At 38.1% G+C, this 27,811-nt stretch overlaps 1 protein-coding gene across 2 annotated transcripts; it reads left to right on the forward strand.

The window, feature by feature from the left end:
• Window positions 1-117: 117 nt before the first annotated feature.
• Window positions 118-27,588, forward strand: LOC140153582 (bifunctional purine biosynthesis protein ATIC-like). Of its 2 annotated transcripts, none has more exons than XM_072176479.1 (15): window positions 118-275; window positions 7,405-7,531; window positions 7,904-8,136; window positions 9,577-9,655; window positions 10,121-10,193; window positions 10,911-11,193; window positions 11,944-12,051; window positions 12,830-12,915; window positions 14,061-14,150; window positions 15,651-15,779; window positions 16,306-16,472; window positions 17,719-17,827; window positions 20,417-20,476; window positions 23,877-23,972; window positions 24,877-27,588. In XM_072176479.1, exons 1-15 carry the CDS (start codon window positions 257-259, stop codon window positions 24,994-24,996), a joined length of 1,779 nt encoding a protein of 592 aa, XP_072032580.1. In that variant the 5' UTR covers window positions 118-256; the 3' UTR covers window positions 24,997-27,588. The 2 variants fall into 2 exon arrangements, with proteins under 2 accessions (XP_072032580.1, XP_072032502.1); XM_072176401.1 differs by lacking the exon at window positions 20,417-20,476 and adding an exon at window positions 20,285-20,344 and having other exon boundaries at window positions 120-275.
• Window positions 27,589-27,811: the final 223 nt, after the last annotated feature.

Consider the following 27,811-nt stretch of genomic DNA (forward strand, 5'->3'; position numbering starts at 1 on the left):
AAGCAAGCAAGCAAGCAAGCAAGCAATCAAGCAAGCAAGCAAGCAAGCAAGCAAAAACCCTCGGTCCTGTACCCCTTGATAGCAACGAACCGGAAGTTTATATTTTAAAAGGCGAATAAAGGTCAAATTTTTCCCGCGACACACGTGTGTTTTTGTGTACATGCAGAATCACGTAGCCGGTGCATGAGAGAGCAGAAGATATTTTCCCCTGCATTTTACTGTAGAGAATAGAAGAATCAAGTAATCGAGTCGTGTGATGGCTTCTAACGAAATTGGTAAGACTAAAAAAGGAGAGTAAGAATTTGTTCTGTTATTTTAAGTAGGTATAATACAAAAAAAATTGAACTTTTTTTGATTCTCATCAAAGTAATCTCATATTAAAGAGCTAAATGAAAGAAAACTGATGAGGCATAAATGGATGTCATACGACATATGGTTGCGGAGATATGCTAATTTGAATGTCTCAATTTTTCAGCCAATTTCCTGTACAAACTTTTTGTGCATGCACATATTAAAATGCTTATAGGCCTATACTGTGCATACCATGATACTGTACACAATTTTAAGAAACAAGCACTTGCTATTTACCGGTACTGAACTGTTATGTAATCCTAGATTGATTGAATTTGTATTGATGTGAACATAAGGGCCTATCATTTTCTTTGGAAGGAGGGGTCCCAAATATACAGGGGGGGGTCATAATTTTTGGAAAGAAAAATAGGGGGGGTCATAAAATTTTGATGACCAAAATGTAGGGAGTTGCAAGATGACCACAGATAGTGTGTTTATCTTATTCAAAAAGACTGAATACAATTTTAGCCTCTTCAGGGGGTACATGTAAGGTGTATCAGTGGGTGGTGGGGGAGGGGTCATAAAATTTTGTTGCGAAATAGGGGGTGCATAATTTTATTGATGCTGACTTTTTGTAAATTTGGGAGCCCATGAAAATGATAGCCCCTAATATACTAAATGAACATGTATGAGTATTAAACATTTTGTTTTATTTCTGTTTTCTGATGCAGATTCCAGCTTTGACAGAGGATGGAAACCAGGGACTGTCTTTGGAATTTGCAGGAGAGCATTGAATAGCTCTTCTAGAGCCTTCAAGAGCTGTTTAGAACATTTACAATAAAATGTAATGAGAGAATGGTCAACTAAGGAAAGCTAAAAATCACTCTCCTATATCCGATTTAAGGAGAGCAGTAGAGAGCGATTGCTCTCGCTCTCCTCAAAAGGCAGTCCCTGGGAAACCACAGTGAGGGCCAACAGCACATATGCAAAAAAAAAAAGAAAAACCAAGAGAAATTTGTGTTGAAGTGTCTTATTTTTTATTTTTTTTGTCATTAAAAAACTCACGGTTTTGATACTACCCACCCAGTACACCTTTTCACTGATACAAGGGGGGGTAATTTGTTTGAGGGGCACCCTTTAAAATGTTTAATTATCATAAGCACTAGCTGATCACCCCCCCTCCCCAGGAAAATGTTTTGAGCAGGCACCCTTTGGAGCACTGGCTGGCGCATGCTCCCTATTCGAAGATCATTGCGGAAACTCGAGGGCCAGTTCACTTGATCATCAGAATGGGGTCACTCCTGCTCAAGTATGAACCCCCCGCCCCACCCCCAGCGTAAGTTTTGTCTTTGAGCAGGCACCCTTTGGAGCACTGGCTGGCGCATGCTCCCTATTCGAAGATCATTATGAAACTTCGAGGGCCAGTTCACTTGATCATCAGAATGGGGTCACTCCTGCTCAAGTATGAACCCCCCCCTGCCCCGCCCCCCAGCGTAAGTTTTGTCTTTGAGCAGGCACCCTTTGGAGCACTGGCTGGCGCATGCTCCCTATTCGAAGATCATTGCGGAAACTCGAGGGCCAGTTCACTTGATCATCAGAATGGGGTCACTCCTGCTCAAGTATGAACCCCCCCCCCCCCCCCGCCCCTTCCCCCAGCGTAAGTTTTGTCTTTGAGCAGGCACCCTTTGGAGCACTGGCTGGCGCATGCTCCCTATTCCAAAGATCATTGCGGAAACTCGAGGGCCAGTTCACTTGATCATCAGAATGGGGTCACTCCTGCTCAAGTTACCCCCCCCCCATGACGTAGCGTCATAAGAGTACGTCCCCCCCCCCCATCAATTTGAACATTTAGAAAATCAAATAGGAAAATGGCCAAAAAACGGCCTGTGTGTCCCCCCCCCCCCACCCGGCCATCATACCCGATTGTCCACAGGCACAGTGATTTATGCATCTATCATAGCAAAAATCTGCTAGCGCTATGCATGATGGGATAGGAATAGGAAAGGTCCAAATTTGCTTCTTCCCCCGACTCATAGTCGGCACAGAATGAGAATCTATCCCAGCATCCACAGCATGAGCCCATTCAATTAGTATGTACACAAACCATGCCGGGTTAAACATGTTCACTCACTGGCAAAAGTCGCCGAATTCGTACTACACGAAGTCCCCAGTTCACTCACTTTTTGCGCAAGGCATCCATCCAATCTCATCAAACCAAACATTTTTATGTACAAAAAACTACCTTTATTCACCGCGTGCTCCATTTAACTTACCGCTCAACTCCGTTATTTAGATATTTGGAGAGTAATTTCCGAAAAAAATTAGATCGAAATCGTCACTTTCAAACCCACTAGAAAGTCGCCAAAATTTGCCGCGACCACGTGCGAATCATCTGACCTCTTCCGGGTTATGATCAAGTTCAACCTTTTGACTTGACCTTGTAAGCTTTGGAACTGTTTTAACTCAATCTAATTCCCCAAAAAATTTTTTCAAAAACATCGCCGTAAAATTTACTACCGGTAATGAATTTCCAAAATGGCGCCGGGTGCGCGATTTCCCTATGCTGAGAGAGGCTGAATATTGCGCATGCTCAGGTAAGGAATGCTCACATACCTATTTTAAGTTTAAGTCAGAAGCTTTTTATTTTAATAGCATAAATATTAGAATTTAAGCTTACAATGCTTATCTCGTTATCTGTATTTTTGTGTGTGTAAGCATGTATAGAGGCCGTCAGCCTTTTCCGCGGGATCCGCCATCTTGTGGGTACTACCGTTCTGCATGTCACGCGTTATACATTAATGATTAGTTACGCCCCCGATAACGCGGAAGTCGCAGCGCGTGACGCACCTTTTCAGTCAAGCGTCAACGCGGTGATCTTAGCAATAAGTCACTCCGTACCCACAATGACTGACTACCTCTATTGTATGTGACTGCATGACTGTATCATGATTATGATCTACTGCTGCAGTGTATACAATTTTTCACCCTGATGTGGCAGTGATTTCAGCTCATGTGTAATCAATCGTTAATCGTGAGGCGAGATGGCCGAGCGGTTATGGCGTTGCGCTGCCGGCCGGCCGGGAGATACGATCGACGAGGGTTCAAGCCTTGGGCTTGCAGGTGAAAATTCTCTTCCCTCCCAAAAAGTTCCTATATGGTCGGGAATTCTTCAATTAGGTTCAGTAATTTAATTTCAGAATTTAATTGAAGAATTTCTTCTCGCCCCCATACACTGCTTAGCACGTGCAGATATAGGTAGTGTATGTGCGACGTCCGTGATTCGGAAGTCACGTAAAGCTGTTGGTCCCATGTTCAGGAGGATTCATCCCTGTGCAGCCTGCAGGTAGGTTAAAGTGTCAGAGCTATTCGAAAAGAGAAGGGGGATCATCCCCGGTTCTGATATCTGCACTCAACCCTCGGCTCTAGGTTCAAGAGGACAAGATGGGCGCGATACAACTGTACATAGGTTGTCTACCCATAAAATGATGTTTTCATAGAATGTAGATTGTAATATTGTATCATTGAATCAGTGACATAAATCATGAAATCATGATAAATTGTGTGCTGCCAAAGTCAAAGAGCTTTCATTTAGAAATAGAGTGGCAATAGATTAAGTAATGCTTTGTTCGTTTGATGCCGATTAGAGTTTGCGACTGGCTATTCATAAAAGTGGTACCATTGTTTCGAACAAAGGGGTTCCACCATTAAATTGGTCACTGATCCGGCACACAGTGTTAACTGTCAACACCTTGTGTACTATATATTTCAGGCAAAAAATAAAAAATAAAGTTTTTAATTTTAATAATTAATGCTACTAATGAGACTCTCATATTGACCTGTATGCATAACAATCGAACTCAATATTTTCATATTTTCATGAGAATTTCAAGATGATCCCTAACCAAGGGCTTAGGCAGCCAGCCGTGTAGGCTGTAGGGAGTGATTTACCAAATTTGTAAATACACACCCAGTTTTTGCCCACATGGCTTGTACTTTGTACACAAATCTTAAATTTACACACCCAGTTTTTTGAATTTACACACCCAAACCTTCAAATCCTGCCTAAGACCCTGTCCCTAACAAAAAGCTAAGAAATAATAATGTCCTTGAGCACAGATCCTGGAAAAGAAGATTAATAAGGATCTACATGTAGGCCTATGTGTGAAATGGGCCAAAATCCTATTGTATGAAATGAACACAACATTATACAGTTCAACATTGACAAAAAGTGCAACAGGAGTTCCAAGGAGATAATTTCTATAAGGCAAAAAAAAAAAAGTTTGTTTGTCCATAGAGGCTTATGAAACAGTTGGGTCAGTAGGTCAGATTTTTTTTTTTTTTTACAGATATTGCACTTGAAACTGACAATTTGAAGACTGGTAAATAAGTCAAAACACACAGCACTTTACTGGTTTAACTCTTGAGATGGTTCTGCATGTTATACTGATCATTTTATTTACATTTTCTTTCTTTAAATTTATACTAACCACTGTTTTACTAGCACATTCAACGAAAATTTAAAAATTAAAAAAAGACACGGTCGGGACCAGGATACATGGTCGGTCGGACGTGGACAAACAAACAATTTTTTTTTGGCCTAATCAGGATAACCTCTCACTCAAAATTGGCTTCAACAGTGATAGACTATGGGCATTATGTTAAAATATCTCAGTACATGTTATTGTTTTCAAGTTCATTCTTGCTGCCTCCATCAAGGGACTACATGAATTTGGAATCAAAATGTAGATAATGTAATGGTCATCACAAATTTTCTTGTAACACATTAGGGGGCTGGCATTTTCTTCGGAAGGGGGGAGTCCCAAATATACTGGGGGGTCATAAATTTTTGGCAAGAAAAATAGAGGGGTCATCAAATTTCTGATCACCAAAATGTACTGTAGAGAGTCACAAGATGACTACAGATAGTGTGGTTATTTTATTCAAAAAGACTGATTTCAATACAATTTAGCCTGTTTAGAGGGTATACATGGTGTATCTGTGATGGGGGGGGGGGGGTCATAAAATTTTATTGATGCGACTATTTGTAAATTTAGGCCCCACCCCCCCCCCCTTCTGAAGAAAATGCCAGCCCCCTTAGTAAGAAATTCCTACCTAAAAACAATTAATTAATAATACTAAACAAGGAATCCCTTCAAAAATATTACAGCACTTTTTGTTGTTGTTATGTAGCTTACATACGTGTACAATGTATGGTTACAAGCCAGCAGGTTCGTTTTGGATGCGTACTGCGTATTTCTAGAGTTTTTCAGTGGCAGTGTTATAAGTTTATAAATTGTGCGTGGGGATTAGTGTGTTGGCTATGTGCAATCCTGTTTAATTTCTTGACACTATCACCAACAACAACAAAAAACAAAGACCAAGTACATGTAGTAGTATAGTCACTGTTTAGTTTTACTGGTCCCCACCATATACCATGTATATCTGTATGCAGTGTTCGAAATAAGTACTTATCCTCTTGTCCTCTTGTCCAAAAATCACTGGGGACAACCATATTGAGCTATGTAGGGCCTACTATCCCCTGGACAACCACTATATTTTACCCCCAAAAGTATGACACATTTTGGGGACAACCAAAATGTATTGAGGACAAGCAGAATTTATGCTTTAGTTATCCTCGGGATAACCTCCATATTTTCCTTATTTCGGACACTGTCTGTATGCTACATGTAGGCCCTAATCCGGGAGTTTATACAACCCCAAGGCTGGACATTATGATCCCCACTAATCCTTTTTTTAATAGAAAATTCCTGGAAAGAAAAATAAACTTAATTTTTGTTTTGTTGTTTGAAGCTTGAAAAGTTGAATAAAATACATATGGGACAAAAAAACAATATTTGTGGAAATTCAGACATCCAAGTAGATTTTCAGACATCCTTGGATTATCTGGTTTAATGAAAATCAGTAATCAGGCGCAAAAGAATTTGATTTGGGCCGGACCAAGTTGCATCACCTGTTACATGTACATGTATATCATTCCAAGAAAATTGTCACACTATTCAATGATGCATATAGGGGCCTACATAGGAGGAGGAGGAGAGGGAGACTGAGAACCCAGGGGGGAGGGGTGGTAGTATTGGAGGTGGGTCCAGGGTCCTGCTAACCAACGTCTAAAACTTCCAAGGTAAGGTCGTTGAACCCACTAATATTTATTTTAAATTGCTTATTATTGTAAAATTATTGTTTATGTAATATTGAGTTTGAACTTGATAAGTACATTGTAGGTTAGCGATTTCCTTTCATATTTAGGGACCGTTCACAAACACTTGTTAGGGGGGCCTGATGCAAAAAGGGGGCCCTGAAAATTGTTGACCTTCCTAAGGGGGCCCTGAAAAAAATGACCACAAATTTTCCTGGAAAAATTGAGTTTATATGCTTTTCTATGGGGTTAACCCATAATTTTCATGTCAAAAAGGGGGCCCTGAAATTTTTGAGGTCTGTAAAGGGGGGCCTGAAAAATTTTCGTGATGAAATGTTTTTGCATCAGGCCCCCCCCTTACAAGTGTTTGTAAATGGTCCCTTAGCCAAATATTACATGTTTCACTTTCCCGCTTGTTTAGGGGCTGTGCAATATTTATGAGCTAGGCAGTAAAATATCCAAACAGCCTCACTGCCAAAAAAATGCTTGGCCCTCCTCCTCAGCCTGCCATAAATTGCTTGGCCTAACAAGATATCTTTAATACCCCCCCTGCCTAATTTTTGGATCCTAATATGCAAACCGTAAATGGTCTAGATTGTGAGCGCATCAATGTGTAATTGGCATTTTGAGAATACTCCTCCCAGGGTACCCATTTTTGATGGCAATGCACTTCTGAAATAGCGAACGGGCTAAATCATCATCAAATCATGAAAGTAATGCTAGTTTTAAAGTTATACTGTCCTATGGGCCATATACATGTAACCCACAATGGCAACATACTTCGTTGTGAAAAAGTAAAAGGGCTAAATCATCAGCTGAGTAGCCGCTTGAATGGTTTTTGGCCCCCAGTGGGTTATTTACATTGATGTACCATGTTCATGGTAAAAAATGTCAAATGGTCAAAGGTCTCTGCATATAATTAACATTTAATTATTTTACCTGTATTTTTCTCCCAGCCATTTTGAGTGTGTCCAATAAGACCGGACTAGTTGATTTTGCCAAGCGACTCCATCATGTTGGTCTGCAGCTAGTTGCATCCGGAGGAACAGCAAAAGCTATCAAAGAGGCTGGTCTCCCCGTCAGGTAACAATAAAAATTGTGTGGCATTTTTTTGTTTGTTTTTATTCCTGCTATTTCTGGGTCAATATTTAGACTAAAATATTAATGATGATTTTCTTTTCTTTGATGATGGCACAAAATGGAAGTAGAAAAAGTGAGGCATGTCTTACAAATCAAGTCATGTCTTATACAAATTTTTGAGAGATATACTGTATGTGCCCATTTTAATCAATACAATTAGAATAGAGTGTGTTGAAAATCCGTTGAAATTGAGCTTGTGGGTCCGAAGACATTGTATTCATGCTAGTGGATGCTACAGAACAAAAAGAAAATAAATGATCCTTTTAATACATTTTGTTTCAAAGTTATATGTTTGATTATCATTACTTTCTTCAGTGATGTTGCCACGGTAACAGGTGCACCCGAGATGCTGGGTGGACGAGTGAAGACCTTGCACCCGGCTGTGCACGCCGGTATCTTGGCCAGGAAGATAGATGCTGATGTAGCCGACATGGAGAAACAGGGATACCAATTCATCAGACTGGTAGCATGCAATCTGTATCCGTTTGGTGCCACCATTGCCAAGGAAGACTGCCAGGTGGCCGATGCTGTGGAGAATATCGACATTGGTGAGTGCGTTGGGCTGTTCCAGTTGAAATCCCAAATGGGGTTACCTGAATGGGTGGCACCATTTGAAATCTGCACCCCCTAGTGGAAGCAGCCCTCGAATTAACTCACGGCACCCATGGCATTTTGCCGTGGGTGCCCATTCCCTCTGCCGTAATGCCCTCAAAATATGTCCTTTACCCAAGGCAGTCACTTGCCGTGCCCTCTAATGAAGTTGCCGTCAGTGTCCCAGCCCTGTCCCTTCATTATAAAATTATCTATCTATGTGTGTGTGTGTTTTCTTCACTTTTGAGAAATTGCCTTGGTGCCCTTCTCAAATTTTCAACAGTTGCCATGATGCCCTCTTGAAATTTTACAAACTGCCGTGCTGCCTTGCCTTTTCAGTGAAAGTCCAAGGCAATTATCAACTTGCCCTAAAAAAGTTGCCGTGCCCCTTCAGATCCTTAATTCGAGGGCTGAGTGGGAGATTAAGGTTGTGGCATCTTTTGGGGGTGTATGGATTTCAACTGGAATAGCCTATTTCTTACAAGATCAGACCTGAAACTTTTCCTCATACTTCATACCTGATGAAATCCTCCAATGTGTAGGACAAATGTGACTAGACGCGGCGAATCAGCCGTAAAGTCAGCCTGGTCAATTTTGTTTTATTTCATGTTGAGAAAATATATACCATAAGCTTTAAAATGGTATATCATTTGACTTCAAACGATATCCAAAAGCGGCATTATGATTTGTTGAACTCTGTTCCTTCGACAAAATTGTATTTTTATCGGTTCTACATGTGTCTCTTTTTCTACATTTCTGGTAATAAATATCCAACAGTCATAATTGGCGGTCATTTCAAATCATCCCCAAGTCAACGAGGTTCAGAAGTATCCTCTCCTCTCATTGTTCATTGTTGATTATACCTACCTAGACAAAATACAATGCTTTGTTATCTACCACTTGAACAGGATTTAGCCAAAGCAAACAAAGACAAGAACTATTCTATAGAAAAAGGTAGAAGCTTATTATCCTCTTCAGCAGTAGTATTATTGATTGATTTAAACAGCGTTTGATAAGATACTTATCGCATAGCGAATTGATACACCTATGAATCGACCTTCACATACATTTTACACTGTAACTCAGAATACAATTTGCCGAGTTTATGGCTGATTCGCCGCGTCCACTCACAAATATTGTAGGGAGTAAAAATTCACTTGACCAGTTTTGTTAGCTTTGCTCCAAAGCCAACCTATTTTCGATCCAATTGAAAGAAAAAATGAAAAACCATATGCCCTCTGACACTATAGTCTGAAGACCGGTGCATCTGCGTAGGAGACGGCACGAACGCATTGTTGTTAAACGGTGATGAACAACTGTGAAACATGATTGAATCCCTTATGGTGACAGACAATGTGATCCAAACAGCTGATCTTTATTCATTGTACCATTTTTAGGTGGTGTTACTCTCCTACGAGCTGCTGCTAAGAATCATTCCAGGGTAACAGTGGTATGTGACCCATCCGACTATGAGAGGTGAGAAACACATGGGCTACTTTATAAAAACTGTAAAACAGTTATTAAATCTAAAACCCAGCTATTTAAAGGCCAGACATTTTCCAATTAATTTATACTATGTACAGTACTGGGTAAATTAATGTGAAAATCATCTGCAGGGTGACTGCAAAGGGTCTTGAAGCCAGATACTGTGATCGAGCATATTTTCAGAGTCCCTAAGTTTCATTACTTGGCAGAGTCAATTAGAAATCTGTTTTCTTCTAGCAAAAATTGAAAAGATGGGAAGCTGTGTAACACCAACACCAATATGCTGCCATAAAAAATTTAGAATCAAATAAATGTGTTGGTACACACTTCAAGACAATTATAAATATTATATCAGCACCCACTCATCACAATGGTTTCTTCTTTACTTACTAAATTTTTGTGAAGGATATTTGAAAATACCTTAATGTATGTATGTATGTGTACTTATAATTTTAGAATTGCAACTGAGATGGAAAAATCAGAAGCTAAGGACACAGGGGAGGAAACACGGAAAGAGCTTGCTGTAAAGGTGAGTGCGTAAAATGTGTAGCTGGTATTAAGGGTCAATGTCTTTTCTAGTCCTGTTGGCAAGATTATTTTTATATGTGACTAGATTTCGCGGTTCTCGGGTCGGGCGGTTCTCGCAATAGGCCTATTTCTAATTACCCAACACCTGTTACCCATATACCTGCCCTGACCTTTTAAACTACTACGAAATGCGTATCTAGCGCACCGCGAGCACGCGATAGTGCACCGCACGAACGCGATAGCGCGCGGACGGACACGTCGTGATTAGTATTATGATACACATAATAGAGAATTCATAACAGGAACCGTCATAAAGTAATGATGACCCAAGTTATCACCATCAAAGAACTTCCACAGGTATGTTGTATATGCTTCATCTGGATTGTGGGTTAAAACGGTTTGATGGGAATTCATACTACTGTATCAATCCATTTTTTGGTGACACACCTTGTTACAATTTCATGCTGCTCTTCATCAGACTGGCAACCTTGCTTCTTCTTTCCTGAAGTTGCTACCGTTGGCAGTGCTAGAAACTGGTCGAAAATATTTGGTAAGAAATAGATGAGGGGAACTACTTCTTACCGAATATTTTTGACCAGCTGAGCAGCATGAAACTGTAACAAGGTATGTTACCAAAAATCGATTTGATAGTTTGAATTCCCATCAAACAACTTCCAGACATGTTTTGCTATCATTCTGTCTAAATTCTTCTCCGCAGGCTTTCAACCACACCGCCCTGTACGATGCCGCAATCTCAGATTACTTCAGGCAGCAGTACTGCGGCGGAGTCTCCCATCTTCCTCTGCGTTATGGTGCCAACCCTCACCAGAAACCAGCGCAACTCTTCACCTATGACCCCAAGCTCCCAATGACGGTGCGCAACGGTTCTCCTGGTTTCATCAACTTGTGTGACGCCCTCAATGGTTGGCAGCTGGTGAAGGAATTGAAGGCAGCTCTTGGAATGGCGGCTGCCACATCGTTCAAGCATGTCAGCCCAGCAGGTAAATAATTGCTTGATATGTTTATTTTTCTGTGTGTGATTTTTCTAGATGTCTCATCAGCAAAATGAGAGAGTTCATAATTAACACCAATAAACTTTGTTTAACTAGTAATATGTGAGACTCATACAGGATGTGCTGTACTTTTACGTAAAAGAGTCCAAGAGCAGAAATATTTGGTGTCAACATTTGAAGAGCTTAGTTTCAAAACCCCTTACATCCACTTGCGAATTTTGAGAACACATCAAAAATCATCAAAAAATCATTGATATAAGGAGTTTTCAACAAAAGCAGTTTTTGGTGGGATGCTTGGGTAGGATGAGCATCCTACCAAAAACTGCTTTTGTTGCAAACCCCCATATATCAGTGATTTTTTTGATGATTTTTTGATGTGTTCTCAAAATTCGGCAAGTGGATGTAAGGGGTTTTGAAACTAAGCTCTTCATTTGTATAAATTTATTTGCGTAGCAAAATTAAACACGAATTTTATGATGGATGTGTTTTTCATATCGGGTAACTGACGCACAAGCTTACATTAGGACTTCAGTGACACACTGTGCATCAAAAAAGCAAGTCAGTTTTGCAGAGTCATGGTTGACAAAAGTATAATGAGGATATAAAACACTGGTCTTTTTCAAGTGTGAGCAAGCAGCTTAATGTTTTTTTACAGCTTGTGCCAGCTCTCAGGAATTGATCATAAAGCTGAGTAAAAGTTGTAATATTATAAGTACTCTTGGTTTTTTACCCCTACAGGTGCAGCTGTTGGAGTCCCCCTATCTGATGAACAAGCTAGGCTTTGTATGGTAGATGATATGAAGGATACGTTGACACCACTGGCTATAGCATATGCCAGGGCGAGGGGTGAGTTTCTTGCACACAGGCTATTGCAACCCTTATCTAGGCACCACCTGAGATATTAAGTTTCTGTAGTCTGTCTTGTCTCAAATTGAGATGAACACCATGTTGGATTTTGCAATGGTAGATTCTAATCGCACATGTTAATCTAATCCCTCGTGGCGTATACGCATACGTAGAAGGGCTATTTGTCCATATGCTGGGTGTCTAATGTGTTCCCATCTCTGCCCATTTCATTATCATTAAAGTTGTTATTGACGTTAACACCCGAATTGGACGGCGGGCACGATGAAGACAGCACATTGATGCATGCGCTATCATGTTGATTAAGTTTGGCCATGATGTATGTTTTAACATTGAAAGTTAAGTCACACAGGACACGCTGTAAGTTGTAGTTTTGATGGCGCGTGAAGATGGTTTTTTGATAGACATAACATAAATTTTATTAACTCTTTTACTGTGCAACATTTAATATTGATTTTTCCCTCACATTCCCTATTTTTCCAAAATATCTGTAGCAATTTTTTTCACTTTCTCTGATTTCCTGTGAGAGGCATTTCCTAGGAAGGAGCATACCATATTGCCCATTTTTTCCCACCATGTGAATATTCTTGGATTGATTTCAAACGTGGTGGATATATTTTTACCCAATATGTAACCACCCCTGCCATGGGGATCTAGTGGTTCATATGTGTGAGTGTAGGATTTCTATCCTAGATTTAAGATTAATTGATTTTAAGATTTATTATCAATTTGACAACTTGACTTTCGTTATTTTTTGTAGGTGCTGATCGTATGTCATCATTTGGTGATTTCATTGCATTGTCAGATATCTGTGATACACCAACAGCAAAGATAATATCCAGAGAGGTAAGCTTAACGCTAACAGCCTGAGGGTTGTTTGGTTGGAGGTGTCCTATGTGTTGCCCACCCTGCTGTAGGGAGGCACCAGGCAGTATTTTGGCCTGTACTATTATGGTTAACAAGGATATTGAAGAGGAGGGTGGTTGGTGCGCATAAATGACAACTTAAGAAAGGGCGCAATAATGGCAGGCATTTTGAGGGGGACTGAAGGGGTGGCACACAGGCAGTAGTAAAAGCAGTGACACAACAGATACATATAAGATATGTGTAACTAGATAACAACTCGGGAAAGGAAAGAGACTGTTCCAATAAGTTTCAAGCTACAGCTAATGGGAAAAAGTGTTTTCTGCTAGTATCGGGCCCATACACGGGATCTATTTGGGAGGGTGTGGAACTGTCAAAAAGTGGACCTTTCTTGTACCTAACCCCGAAAATTGCCTTGGGGACATTTTTAATGATTTATTACCAAAAGTTGACTTGTTGTCAATATTTTCTGGGAAAAGAGGAAAAAGTGGGTCTTTGTGGATGGGGGAGATGCTGTTACACCCCACTCTTGCATTCAGGTCTTCCTAAAATTGATGTATTTATCATTGTTCAAATTACAAATTGAACCATGTTTTGCATTGTAGAAAAGACAATTTTAATACATGCCAAGCACAGACTACTACAGACCATGTATCAACAGTCAAAGTCCCTGTGTATTGTATGCTGTGAATTCTCGCATATTCATGAGGGCCGTTTGTTCCATCGTGCCATTTCTAACAATCACGCCAGCGTTGCGTGCCTTCACGTATACGCTGCAGAGCTTTGCGTGCCTTCGCGATTATGCAACCATAAAAAATACGCAGTAAGTGTGTAGCAGTTTTGCCTATCGCATTTCATGGAACAATTGGCCCTCATTATCGGTTGATGCTGAGACTGCTTGTACGCGGACTACGCGGTGTGTTATCTTTTTCGTCCATGATGCCAAGATTTAGAATGAGATTTAACAAAGGTCAAAAACTTGTGATTTTTGGTGTCTATTTAAATTCTTGACACTGATTTTTTAGCAAACAAATGGTATGTGATATTTGTTGTTTTTGTAATTGTGATTTTGTCATTCCCACAATAAAATACTATTTTATAACTACTTCTCCATCTCATAATTTCAGGTATCTGATGGCATAATTGCTCCAGGATATGAACCAGAAGCCTTGGCGATTCTCTCCAAGAAGAAGGGAGGCAAATATTGTGTGCTGGAGGTAAGTACAGTTGATTCTTTGTCATATTATTTGAAGGTGTAATCGCTGACATGCCAAACCCTGAGCATTCCATGACTTAATATTAAAGACCGAATTAAAAAGACTAGTTTATGTCTGACGTCAGGGCAAAGGATTGGTTGGTTGCTGACCATGATTGGTTGCTGACCTGCGCAGTTCGGCATTTTTAGTCTGGTTGACAGAACGTCATACGCAAACTAGTATTTTTAATTCGGTCTTCAATTATAGGGAGCAAACCAAAAGTTTGACATCCTATAAACAAAAGTGCTTTTGTTAGGAGGCTGACTCCCTCCCTGAAATCAGGCCTTCATTTTTTAAAATTGCAGATCTGTTAATCACTCTCCTGAGTTTACTATAAAGGCGCTCAACAAGGAGCTCAATCTGCATTAAAACAGGGATTCAAGTAGTGTGGAGCTCAGTAAATCACACTCCTGAAATGTTGTTACGGAGAGCTGTAGGAGCTCTGGTGCAATTGAGCTCCTTAAAAATGAAGGCCTGTGAAATTAAAATGTGTGAGTATGTTCCATGCCCAGGGCCGTTGGAAACCAGCTAGTGTTGGCAATGGTCGGTATCTAAGAGTTACTCACAACGTGGGGGATTTAAACATGGCATCCTGTTACAGCCATGAAAGTTACACTGTAACTTTAGCGGGGAAATGTGGGACAGAAATTGTGTTCAGTTGCGTTTTCCATAGTATTTGCGATAAATGCACACCTGATGAAGATGTTGAGCTTCAGAAAGTTCCAAGTATTGGCAAGTCCAAATGCATGTGGCATGCAGTAGAATACATTTGTAAAGCGCATAAACGTGAACAAATTATGCATCATGTAATATTTTCCAGAAATTGCAAGAAAAAAAATTTTAAAAAGAAAAAAAATATCAACCAACTGACCCAGGTGTTGGCACCTAAAAGGCAAGTCAGCTATTTTGTTAGCCTTATGATCGAGTTTCTGAAGGTGACGGTAAAACAGCTTATGATGTTTTATTTTTGCACCTTCAAACATACAAACCATTTCAAAAGTTAGGTCTTAATAATTGCAAACTTTCTTTCCTGAAGGCACCACGTCAACAATGCCTAGAAAACTTGCTCTTTGCCTTGTAAAAGTACCATAATTGTTTCCCCATTTTCTGCAATTGCTTTTCTCGGATGAAGGCACCAGATGAAACAACCGTCCTTTTACAAGCTACTATCCAGGCATGAGAATATTCCTGCTTTTGCAGGATTTCCTGCTTTTTTGTGGTCCAAGTTTCCGATTTTGGCATTTTTAGCATCATTTCACATGCTTTTTCAGGCTTTTTCAAACTTTTCAGGTTTTTTCATGGATGATCATTCTCATGCCTGACTATCCAATCGAGGGTCGTTGGGAGTTTGATTGGCATTGACGTCAGGAATCCATGTTTTGTAATTTTGGTCACTAAAAGTAAATTTTACAATATTATGAATTGATTGATTCTCAATGATTGATTGATTGATTCTCATAGATTGATCCCAACTTTGAGCCGGATGCCATGGAGACACGTACACTGTTTGGACTACAGCTACAGCAGCTGAGGAATAATGCCGTTATCAACAAAGAGATGTTCACCAACATCACAACCAAACGTAAAGAGGTAAGCATATTAGTGCGATGTATTCTCCACTTTCCAACTTTGCGCGAAGCTGCGATGCAAAAAATACTTTGCAGCTTCGCACGAAGCATTTGATGTATACTTCCATCAAACGGTCGCCGAGTTTCGCAAAGAAAACGCTACCATCTGGTATTTGTAGGAGTGTTGCCAATACACAGGTTATGATCTTTTTTAGAGGATGACTGGCTATGGTGTCTAAATGCTTTGTTCATAAAGCTTTAAAATTTTGTGGACCTATTTTGGGAAGATTAGTTGACGGCTATAGAGGATAGTAGCTCAAAGTTGTTAAAAATATCGAAAAACATCACTCTGAACAAGATGGTCAAAATTGTGAGGTCAGTAAATAACTTTTGGTTTTGACAAGATGAAATGTATATTATGAGTTCTTATACAAACCTAATGATCCTCTTCAAGAATATGAATATCTATGAGTTTGGAATTCAAGACAATTCAATTAATAGTGGTCAGCATTTTAAACCTTCGACTATTTTTGCACCTTTCCAAACAGTTGCCAGAGGGTGCACTGCGAGATCTCATTGTGGCTACCATTGCCCTCAAATACACCCAGTCCAACTCTGTATGCTTTGCCCGGGACGGTCAGGTCATCGGTATCGGAGCTGGTCAACAGTCTCGTATCCACTGTACACGTCTGGCAGGAGACAAGGCCAACAATTGGTAAGTCATGCCTACATTATAGGACAGTGTGTATTCTGCAGGCATGAGTATTTTCAGGTTAAAGCCTGAATTCATGCTTTTTGTTGGTCCAAATTTCTGCACTTTCTTTTAATTTCGGCACAATTTTGGCCTTTTTAGCCTAATTTCACACGCTTTTTCGAGGGTTTTTTCATGAATGATCATTCTCATGGCTGGTTCTGTATTAAGGTGGTGTTAAAGGCAAGGTTTAGAGAAATCATGAATTCCAACATTTTTGCAAATATCTCCAAAACCTTACATGATCATATACAATCTCAAGTGAGTTTACTTATGTAGGGATATGTTGGCCATGTTATGAAGGTAATAAAACCGTTGCCATGGTAACCAAGCAGTCGCTATTGGCTTCTGACCAATCACATTGAAAGTTGGTTTTTCATAAATCACTTCATTTGTCCCAATAAAAGTATACTCACATGTTGAGTCATGTTCCTCGCACCTCCACTGATTTTCCCGTAAAAAATCCCAGTGGAATTCCCCGGGGGTCAAAGTGACATTTTCGTTTTTTGACCACAGATTCCATATTACTTGCATTCCATATTATTTTACAGGAAAATCAGCAGAGGTCATTCGTGATGTTCAATATTTGTGGGTAACTTTCTTTTTATTTATTTGGACATGTGCAATTTCAACCGTATGAGGGCAGTATCCAGGTCTGAAATTTCTCGGTCCCTGGAAAGCAATAATCAGAGGAGGTAAAACACTGCCGAAAATGTTTTTAAATTATTATCTTCTTCTGTGCCAAAGATGAAAACGATCCATAGATCTTTAATTTGCATATAAAACCACCTTAAAAGAGGTTTTTTTGTTAACATGTTAACACTGACCATGCCGACCATGCCCTGGCTTGAATTACCAGGACAAAATAGGCCAAAAGTTGCAATGTGCATCTATATATTGGTCTGTTTTAGACCAAAAATTAGCCTCAAATTAAACCAATTTTGCATGCCTAGTGTGTATTATTCCTCATACAGACATTCTGAGAGTAAGCAGGTCGTGGCATGATTTTACAATTTGATCCCCCCCTTGGAAATTTTGCTCATTGACACTGATACAAGTTTATCTTCCTCACCAGTCAGGTGACTGACAGACTTTACAGAGATTAATACAGCTGTTTAATATTCAAGGCAGCCGTACTTTCATAGCTGGTTTAATATCACGCATATGTGTGAGTATTGTTAAATATTAATAGCTGCTTTGTTATGTACAGGTGGCTGAGACAACACCCTAAAGTGAGAAGCATGGCATTTAAGAAAGGAGTGAAGAGAGCCGAGATGTCCAATGTTATTGATGTCTATGTCAATGGTACTGTAGGCCAGGTTTGTAAGATTTTATTATTACTAAAAACTGTCGTATGGGCATGAAATGTGGTGGGTACAGTCAACATTTAGAGCCAAATTTTGGAAGGTCATTTCGAGGTCACAAGGGGTCATCAGAGGTCAAATTAGTAACAACTGTCCTATGGTCATAAAACTTGGTGAGTACAGTCACCATCAGCCAGGTAATCGCGACAGCCGAGAACCACCAAATATGGGTAACCGCCTAGTTATAATTATTATAAAACATTTATGTGACGCTCCACAAAGCACAGAACGCCTTACATGAAAACATACAAAATCAATTCAAGCAAATATACAAAGCAATTCCAACAATCAAAGCAAAAGTACAAAAAACAAGCAGCAATCTGGATAAAGATGAGTTTTGGATGAGCATGCGCTTGAAACAGACACCAACTCCACTTCCCTGATCTCAGTAGGGAGCTCATTCCATAGTTTGGGAGCAGCTATGTCAAATGAAGCATCCCCAGCCTTTCTAAAAGATATGAGCAAGAGTAAAATTAGCAGCTTAGAAATGGTGAACTTGAAATGGTCGACTTATTAGTACCTCTGGTGAGTGAACACGGTTGTTTGATGTGATGTAAAACTGTATCTTTTTTTAAGTCAAGTTGAACAATGATGGCACTATTGATCTTAAATCTTGTTTGCATCTTTACAAGAGGTAGACACTTGTACAATGTATAATGGTATTTAGAATATCAGAAAAAATACTAACAAATTGCTACAAAATTTTCAAAAAACTTTTTATCATGAAATGTAAGGAATATATTACTGTAACCACTCGGGTATAAGCCCACCCCCCTAGATGGCAGATTTCACTTCAAAAATGGGGGTGGGCTTATAACCGAGGAAGGGATAGTGCTTGAATTTAAAAATAAGAACAATCATCCCCCATTTGTATATGCCCAATGTATCAGTAATTTCTATCATCTATGTCAATTTCTTAAAATTTTTAGTGTGGAATGTTAATTATCAATTGATATTTTTTTATATTTGTTCTTAAATATGAGAACAAAGCATTGATTTGATTTAAGGTGGTACGAAAGGCAAAATCAAGTTGCTCTGATTGAGATTAAAATAGATTTGTTGCAGAGAGATATGCAAAATAATCTTAATTCTAAAATTTGAGCCAAATCGGACAAACGGTTTTTGAGATATTGCTGTTGAAAGATTCTTTGTATTCTATTGTTTTTTGCCAATATATTGATGAAGTTAATGAAGAAAATTGGCAAAATGTGCTCATTAATATTAATTTTTGCCAATATTTTCCCAATATTTTATGAATAAACCTTCATACTACTTTTACCTTTAATAATTTTGACCTGAAACTTTGCCAATGTGTCTCTATGACCTAAACCTTTCATATGTGATTTTCCATAAATCTAATTTGCATATTTGCATAATTAATTAGCCTTAAGTATAATGCTAATTAATTATGCAAATATGCAAATTAGATAATGGAAAATCACATGGTAATGTTTTAGGCCATAGAAACACATTGGCAAAGTTTCATGTCAAAACCATATAAAATAAAAGTAGTATGAAGGTTTATTCATAAGATATTGGTATAATATTGGCAAATATGAATATTCATGAGCACATTTTGCCAATTTTCCTCATTAACTTCATCAATATATTGGCAAAAACAATAGAATACAAAGAAACTAAAAACATGCATATCTTGACAACCGTATGTCCGATTTCCCTTCAAACAAAAACTATTTTGCTCAGTGTATTTAGCTTAACTTATTCAATCTATTCAAATGGTTCTAAATTCAGTTTCTGTTTTCCAGAAACATCGTTTCGAACCCCCTTAAGAACTTGGCCAAAATTTAGTACTGGGCTTACACCTGAGTGCACCCTTGTTCCCAGAATGTTTTGAAAAATAGGGGGGCGGGCTTATAGTCGAAGGTGGGCTTATACCCGGGTGGTTACGGTATTTGGCTAATTTATGTATATGTAAATAACACCCTCAATTTGCACATAAATGTACATTGTACAGTTTACAGAATAAAAATTGCCACAAAAGAGCAGAAAAAATGAATAATTTGATATAGAAACGAAAATCTATCTTAAAAATAGCTTTTAAGATATAGGCCTATGTGTATTAGTGTGATAGGCTGTTGATATTGTCCAGGTCTAAAATTGAACATGATATAATGTTTTAAAAATGTATTTATAAATGACCACATCAAACAACTGTGAGAAAGAGAGAAATTAGTTGTTATGCAGCATTATCCTTTACACCCAAATAATGTGTCCTTGGCAGTAAAAATGTTTAAATAATGGGTCCGTCTGCGCTTCGCCCATTATTTATGTTTTTACTGCCTCTGAGACATTTAGGGTGTAAAGGATCTTGGATTACCTTAATATTTCTTAATCATTTTGCAAATTATAAGAAAACTTGAAATATTGTTATTTTGTATTAATTATTTACAGGATATGAGTACCACAGCATGGGAGAGTATGTTGGAGAAGCCACCAGAGCAATTGACTGCTGTAAGTTTTGGGTGTTTTAAGTTTTGCAATCGGGATATTAAAATGGGTTATTATATTTTGTAATATTTACAGGATATGAGTACCACAGCATGGGAAAGTATGCTGGAGGAGCCTCCAGAGCAATTGACTGCTGTAAGTTGTGCAATCAGGGTGATGGGCTGTTATACTTGAAATCAACACCCCCTGTGAAAGATTATTATAATGGCACTGCTATCTCAATTCTAGATGCAACAAGTGGTCAAGCATGAATGAGAATTTTTCTGTTTGAACTGGAAATCTAATTTTTTTATTTTACCCGTTTTGGAACATATAGCCCAGAATTTTACACGCTTATATTTACGAGCTGCAATGACTTATGGCCAGTTTCCCAGTTCTCACTCAAATTCACAATGACAAACTGTTTGATTAAGTTAACAAAATCTGAATCTTTAATGAAAGTATAATGAAAGTATGATTGATAATGATCTTTCACACAAACAATAAATGCATATAATGATAACACTAATAATTACTACTTAACCGGCAGTCTTCTTACAAAGTTCTGTTGCACTCAATGTTCTGGGTGACTGAAGTATATGTCCTGCAAAAATCACTGTTCAGCGAAGTCCACTGTACACTTGAGTTTCTATATCCTTTGCATATAAAATTCTCGCACAGATGACACTTTCCAAAATGGTGCAGCTTTCACCAATCACTCAAATCCTCGCACAGATGGCACTTTTCAAAGTGGTGCTGCTTTCACCAATTACTCACTTTCTCCAGGAAACAGGTTTTTTCTTGCACTGGTCCACTTTATTGACAGATCCCCATGCTCCAGCAAGTCAACAGAAGAATATCAATCCCTTGGGGGAGCACTTTTGTGTACTCAAAATCTCCTTCGATTTCGCTGTATTATTATTAGCACATTAATGGCTATGCAGAATGACCAACTCACAGATGGGTCAAAACCGATAAATCGGCAGTACTTGGAATTGACAAATTGGCAAAAATAAAGTATCTTCAAACTACTCTTTATTATGCACAAATCAATACTACTAAGTTTCATTCTGGAAACTATGTCCATCAAATCTTGTGAACTTTTATTTTCACACCAGTTTCAATAATAGCTCTTGATTTTTTTCTGTATGTAACATACGTTACTAAGGGTTATTTAATTCAGAAAAAAATTACTATTTCATATAGTCTGTTAATATTTTTTTTTGCACTTGTACATTTAGGTAAATATATTTGGAACAAGTTATGTCACAATTATCTCCGTTAGTTTCCCCTATTATGATGTTCTTTTAAGCATCTACTATCAAACCGATTCAATTATCAAATTTACTAGAAAGCTACTTGCATGGAAACAATAGTAACGTATGTTACACATAAGCAGTAATGTATGTTACAAAGCAATGAGACATATATATCTTAGTACAGGGTAATGAACTAATCAAAAAGTTTTCTGGTGCAATTGTCATATCAAATCATACCATTAGCTTTATATAGAGTTCTTCCAATTCCAAAACGTTAAAAAAGGAAGTCTCAACTTAATGTTTCAACGTCTTGTACATCATAAAGTTGTAACCATAACAGTTTTAAATTGTTCAATCTTGATCTATGTCCAAACGAGCAATACGTTCGTGTTCGTATTGCTCATGCTTTTCTTTTATCTTGTCAGCTTGATCATTTGAGAATCTCGATACAAAACAGTCTTTTTGACAGACGCCTTAGTGGTTCAATACGACAAAGTACTTTTTCAAGTTTCCCCCATATCTTGTCTTTCTCGTATAGCCACTTATGAGTGTTCTTGGAGTTTACCACCTCCTGCGGCCATGAAATTCATATACACCTCATCTTCTTTATCTTGTTCGATAACTTGTTCAATATACCAGTCTGATTCATAGATTGCAGCGACCCAGTCATCTGTCTGGTAATGAGGCTTCTTATTTTCATGACTTGGATCTGGAAGATGTGCTTCTGTGAATTTATCAATGTCATCTGACGATGCTTCAGTATTGGATTGGATTAGATAGCATTTTACCCATCCGCTACACCACGAATCCTGGTTATTCTTGAACCCTTGCTGACAACATTCACAATAGCACAAGACATCTCGAACAAACACTTGCCCGTCTCCTATTCCCCAATTAGCATGCAGTTTCATTGTGCTTTTGACAGATGACCACCTTTGCATGATCTCTTGCCCGTTTGTGACACGGTCGTGTCTGCCCACAAAGCGATAGGTTATTTCACTACACTCTCTTTCTTGACTGGCCCAGGCATAGAAATCATGTGCGTCTTGACTGACGGCAGCTCCCCGTTTGACTGCATCATCCAACGGTTCCCCCGATTCCATTGCAAGGGCCTTTGCCGTAACCGGACTCAAAGTAATTCCAGCTTGCCGACACACCATCAAATAACTCATTGTGTACACTAACAATGGATAATATTGTCTTATTCCTGTATTGCGATGTCGGACTATCGGTCCAGTAGTGGACACTTTTGAGTCCAGGAAGTCTTAATAGTTCGGGCATTAGATGATAGTAAATATTGATTATGCCTTCTTTCGTCCGAAACAGTAACGAAAATACACAACTATTGGGATGCATTTGTAGTTTTCGCTGAAGTCCATTTGAACAATGCATTCCGTTTGTGGAAGATACCACCTTGAATCTCCCACACAGGGGGTGTATATTTGAGTCACCCATTCAGGTAACCACATTTGAAATTCACACTCCCTGTGTGGGAGATTTAAAGTCATGTCTTCCATTGGGGGTGTGTGGAATTCAACTGGAATTGCCCAACGTCATAGTCAAACCATTCAGGTTTCTTTTTTGCTATTTACTGTTTGCTATACTTGGCATTTCCTGCTTTCTGAAAATCATTGATTAAATCACTGATTTAAATCAACTTTTTTTAAATTTTTTACCATTATTGATAAATGTAAGTTAATTTTGTTCTTAAATTGACTGTTTTACTTCATTTCTAATGTTTCTACAACTTTTGGATACAATTAAAATACCTTTGTGATGTTACTTTATCTATTGCTAAAAATTAATCTTCAAGTTGTAGAATTCAACAGGTTTTTCCCATGATTTAAAAAAAAATTCTTTGAAATTTTCACATGTAGAAATATGTTTTGATTTTTCTGTAAATACCAGACCGATTGTGCATATGACTAGCATTCCCTGGTACTCTTGACTTTAGGCCAAAAAAAAAGGTTTGTCTCAAAGCTCACAACAAATTCAAAAACAAATGCGATTTTTTTTTAATGCGATTTTTTTTTGAGAAAAAGTATGATTTTCGCCGATTTTTTCTGGAAAAACTAAAACAAACGCAGCAGCAAGCTTTGAGACAAACCTTTTTTTTTTTGGCCTTATCATGGGGTATAGCAGTTCTTGGAATCGAAAAAATTGATTTAAATAAAAAATCCGATTTAAATTTAAAAATCTTTTTTTTTTTTGAATAAAAATAAAATCAACAACCCTGGTTACCAATCTGTGCTACAAAATGTGTTTATTATTGCATTATTTGTTTGTATTATTTACAGTCTGAGCGTGAGCAGTGGATGAAGTCATTGGATGATGTGGCTCTTAGTTCTGATGCATTCTTCCCATTCCGTGATAACATTGATCGTGCACACCAGGTAAGATTTGTCATCTCTTCTCATAATAAAATGTAAAATGTCTCACTTGGTTTTAATACACAGCTTTTGGCTTAACCACTTGCAGACTACTGTAAAAGTTGTAATTTTCACGGGTGTAATTTTTTGCGCTTTGCCGATTTTGAACAACATTGCTTGTTTTTAATTTCACGATTTTGAGTTTTCTTACATAGACCTATACATTGTGATTGAAATAACATTTTTGTGTGTTTTATTTTCGCCGTAGCTGTGTTGAGTGCGAAAAGTGCAAAAATTAATGTACCGCAAAAATGTCCACTTTTACATTATATTAGTACATTTATGACACTAAAGCGACGAAAAAAAAGAAACCCTGTTCTACGGGCGGACAGACCTTTCAAGTACATTGTAGGGTCGGTCGGTCGGCCCGTTTTTTGGTGTTTTTTTCGTTTGAAAATGACCCAAAAAATAACTTTAAAAAATCTGTAAATAATTTGCAATTTGAGAAAATACAAAAAAAAATTATTCCTGAAATTTCCAAAATTTGGGTCGGCATTCATTTGTACAGGAAAATTTTTTTCCCAATTTGTTCAAAATCTGGGTCGGTCGGGCCCGTAGAACAGGGTTTTCTTTTTTCGTCGCCTAAGGTACAAAGGTGCCAAAATCTGTATTTTGACAATGTATGATTTCAGCAATGTTCTTTATATACTTTGTTTGGCTTATATAATTAGCAACATTGCGCACAGCGCAATGCGTGACGGACGGATGCTTCTGTGAATTTACACGAGCGGAAGACTTTATTGACTCATGCAGTAGCAAAAACCAAATAATTTTTGCTAATTATAAGCTAAACAAAGTATAGTAGGAAATTATTTGATAGCGTCTATTTGAATGCCTATTAATTTTTTTTTTGTTCTTTTCATTTCAGAGCGGAGTGAGATACATCGCAAGCCCAACTGGTTCTGTTCAAGACCAGGTCGTCATTGAGGCATGTGATGAACATCTTATCACCCTGTGTCTCACCAACACTCGACTCTTCCACCATTAAAATTACAGAAAAAGTAAAGAGCTTTCATGTGTACGTACTGCACCCTTCATCGGTGAAACATTCCATGTCATTTCATCACTGTGTGTGGTATCTAATATTCAGCTTGTTGATTATTTAGACTAAAATTCTTTGATGTAGGCCTATCATGTGATGTATGTATTTTGTTGTCGACTACAACAGCATAAGGAGAAAAAGTACTAATGATGCGGATGCCAAAGAATCAAACTGCAGGGTACTAGAAGATGTTCAGGGTCAAAGTTTTGTGCTTATTTTGTTGGCACTAAAAAAGACCTACATTTGGTATCAGGGTTTGTTTACATTCATGATAAGATCATATTTATTACTTGGTTAGTTTTGGCCACCTTCTCCCTGATTTTAGTCTAATGTCAACATTAGGTTGGTCACTCTCAATTTTAGTTAATTTGTCTCTATTCATAGCCAAATGGATGGTAACTTTTCCCTATATCCCACCCCGTGCTCAGTACATCTATGGTTGGTTAGACCAATCCATGTAAAATAACATGCAAAACTTTTGTCAGAAATTATTAGCCCCATGATGTGTAAAAATTAACGCTTTAATAATAAGAAGAAACATGAAGGGTGTACACACCTGCTTAATTTAATAAGTACACTTTCAATATTGATAAGACAAAAAAGGAAATACTTATCCAAATAGTACTCTCGTTTAAATTGGTGTTACTTAACATTGTTATTGTTATATTGATGGGAAGACAACACATGCACATATGTGACGTGTCATGTCAAAAGGAGACACTTTTGGGCGGGATCGTAAATGGAGAAATAGCCAAAAATCTGCCCGGGATGATTTTTTCACAATTTGGGTTTGTTGTGAATTTGTAATGTTATTAATGTTTAAAATATTGTCTGATATATAGTTTCAGACCGGAATATAACTGGCATCTTGTATTTTTTTGAGACATTATTCCAGGTAATTCCTACTCTCAACATTGTCAATAATAGTTTTAAAGGCCGATATCAATACCATACCTTACGAACTCAATATCCTTGCTTAGGAATGTCCGATTTCATTGGGGAAAACGGTGTTGTGGAGCAAAATATCTCTATATTTAAGATATGTAAAAACCTCAAAATTGATAACCTGCCCAAAAGTGTCTCCTTTTGACATGACACGTCACATATGTTCATTTATATATGGTACATTGCACATGGGGAAATTAATAATGCAGGAAGCTGGTTTAAAAATGATTCTAAAATATTGAAAAATTGCACATGGGATAGCTAAGAAATGATCATTACTGAGTTCAATCTAATAATAATAAAGTACTGTATTAGAGTACAAATTATACATTAATATTGTGCATAAGGTAGAACAAGCAGGTTGTAAATCATGTTTTAGTAAACCTTGGATGCAATTATTAAGGTGGTTGTACACAGTGGCGGCGCCACAAGAGGGGGGGCATTCAAAGTACCAGCAAGTCAAAACTGTTCAACTCTTGTCCCTCCAGTCCTCGCTCAGTAATTTTAAAAACCTGAAACCAAAATTACAAAAATTTCCACTTGTTGCAGCAATTTTGCACAAAATTTGAGCCCCCCCCCAAAAAAAATTCCGGGTGCCGCCACTGCTTGGATGCCGTACATGAACGTCTGACGTCATTGCAATGTAGTCCAATCATGAGCCTATAAACATCAGAATCAATTGGTACAAAGCAAAAACAAAATGAAGGAGTATTGTTGCAGTTTCATATAGTGGGCTGCTGACAAATTTAATTTTCACCAACAGTTTGTGAACAACTCCTTACACCAGTAAAACATGTGTTTGTTTTATTTGTATGTTTTATCATGGGCCTGCAATTTGTTTTTGGTTTGTGCCCATGATACTTAAGACCCAAATGACTTGTGGAAGTTGTTGCTTATTTGTATATATGGTATATAATACTTGTCTTGCCAAAACTTGATAATTTGTTTTAACATGTGTGTATTAAAGCTCAAAGCATTATGCAGTCATGTCATAACACAAATTCATAGCAAAAAACCACCTATCTGTAATAAGCTAGCTTTGTTTACTGTTGCTAAATCAATTAGTAAAACTGCACAGGATTCTGTCATTTTCAACTCTTTTGAACTTCCAAAAACAAACTAGGAGCCACTTATGTGTCGGGGAAAATGGCTCAAGGCTCATTTATTTTCACTATTGCCTGTACTGAAGAACCATACATTGTACACTTTATTTTGACCTTTTTCTATGTTCATGCTTGTATTTATTTTTGATAAACATGTATTTATTATTAATATTTTTAGGTTAAACCTTTAGCACTGAAATAACCCAAATTAACACATAAAATGGTTAATAAGGAATGCATGTTCCATGTGGCGCATGTTCCGTATGCTGTCCGCAATCTTGTTAGTTTTTGTGTGTATTTTGTACACAAGTATAATGTATAATCACAGTGTGTAACATGGATTTGTGATGGTGTTGTTGTAGAGTTCAGAATAGAGAGTTCACAAGTTCTAAGTTTCCTCTAAAACTGATTAAAATAAGTGAAAAAGTAGTTGATGGAATCAAACAATTGGTAGCCTTTGTTTTGACATTCCTGGTCCAATTCACAATGTCGCACATTGTTGCGTTCAGCCACAGTGGCTCATTATGTAAGAAAAGATAAAGTTTTGAAAGTTGAACTTCAGTCCATTCAACTCGCACAAAGCGTGCTGAATATTCTAAACTGTAGATTACTTTCAGTGATTTGACGAAAGTACAACTTTCAAAACTGCATTTTCAGAATGAGCCACTGGCCAAACACAACAACATTGGGGAATTAGACCAGGTGTGGAAAAC

Source organism: Amphiura filiformis, chromosome 1, assembly GCF_039555335.1.
Source record: "Amphiura filiformis chromosome 1, Afil_fr2py, whole genome shotgun sequence".
NCBI classification, from domain to species: Eukaryota; Metazoa; Echinodermata; class Ophiuroidea; order Amphilepidida; family Amphiuridae; genus Amphiura; species Amphiura filiformis.

Bases quoted from the DNA above. Each gene is read 5' to 3' on its own strand.
- LOC140153582 (XM_072176479.1), top strand. The intron at 10,194-10,910 runs GTGAGTGCGTAA...TCTTCTCCGCAG, and splicing joins GGAAAGAGCTTGCTGTAAAG to GCTTTCAACCACACCGCCCT. The intron at 14,151-15,650 runs GTAAGTACAGTT...TGATTCTCATAG, and splicing joins GCAAATATTGTGTGCTGGAG to ATTGATCCCAACTTTGAGCC.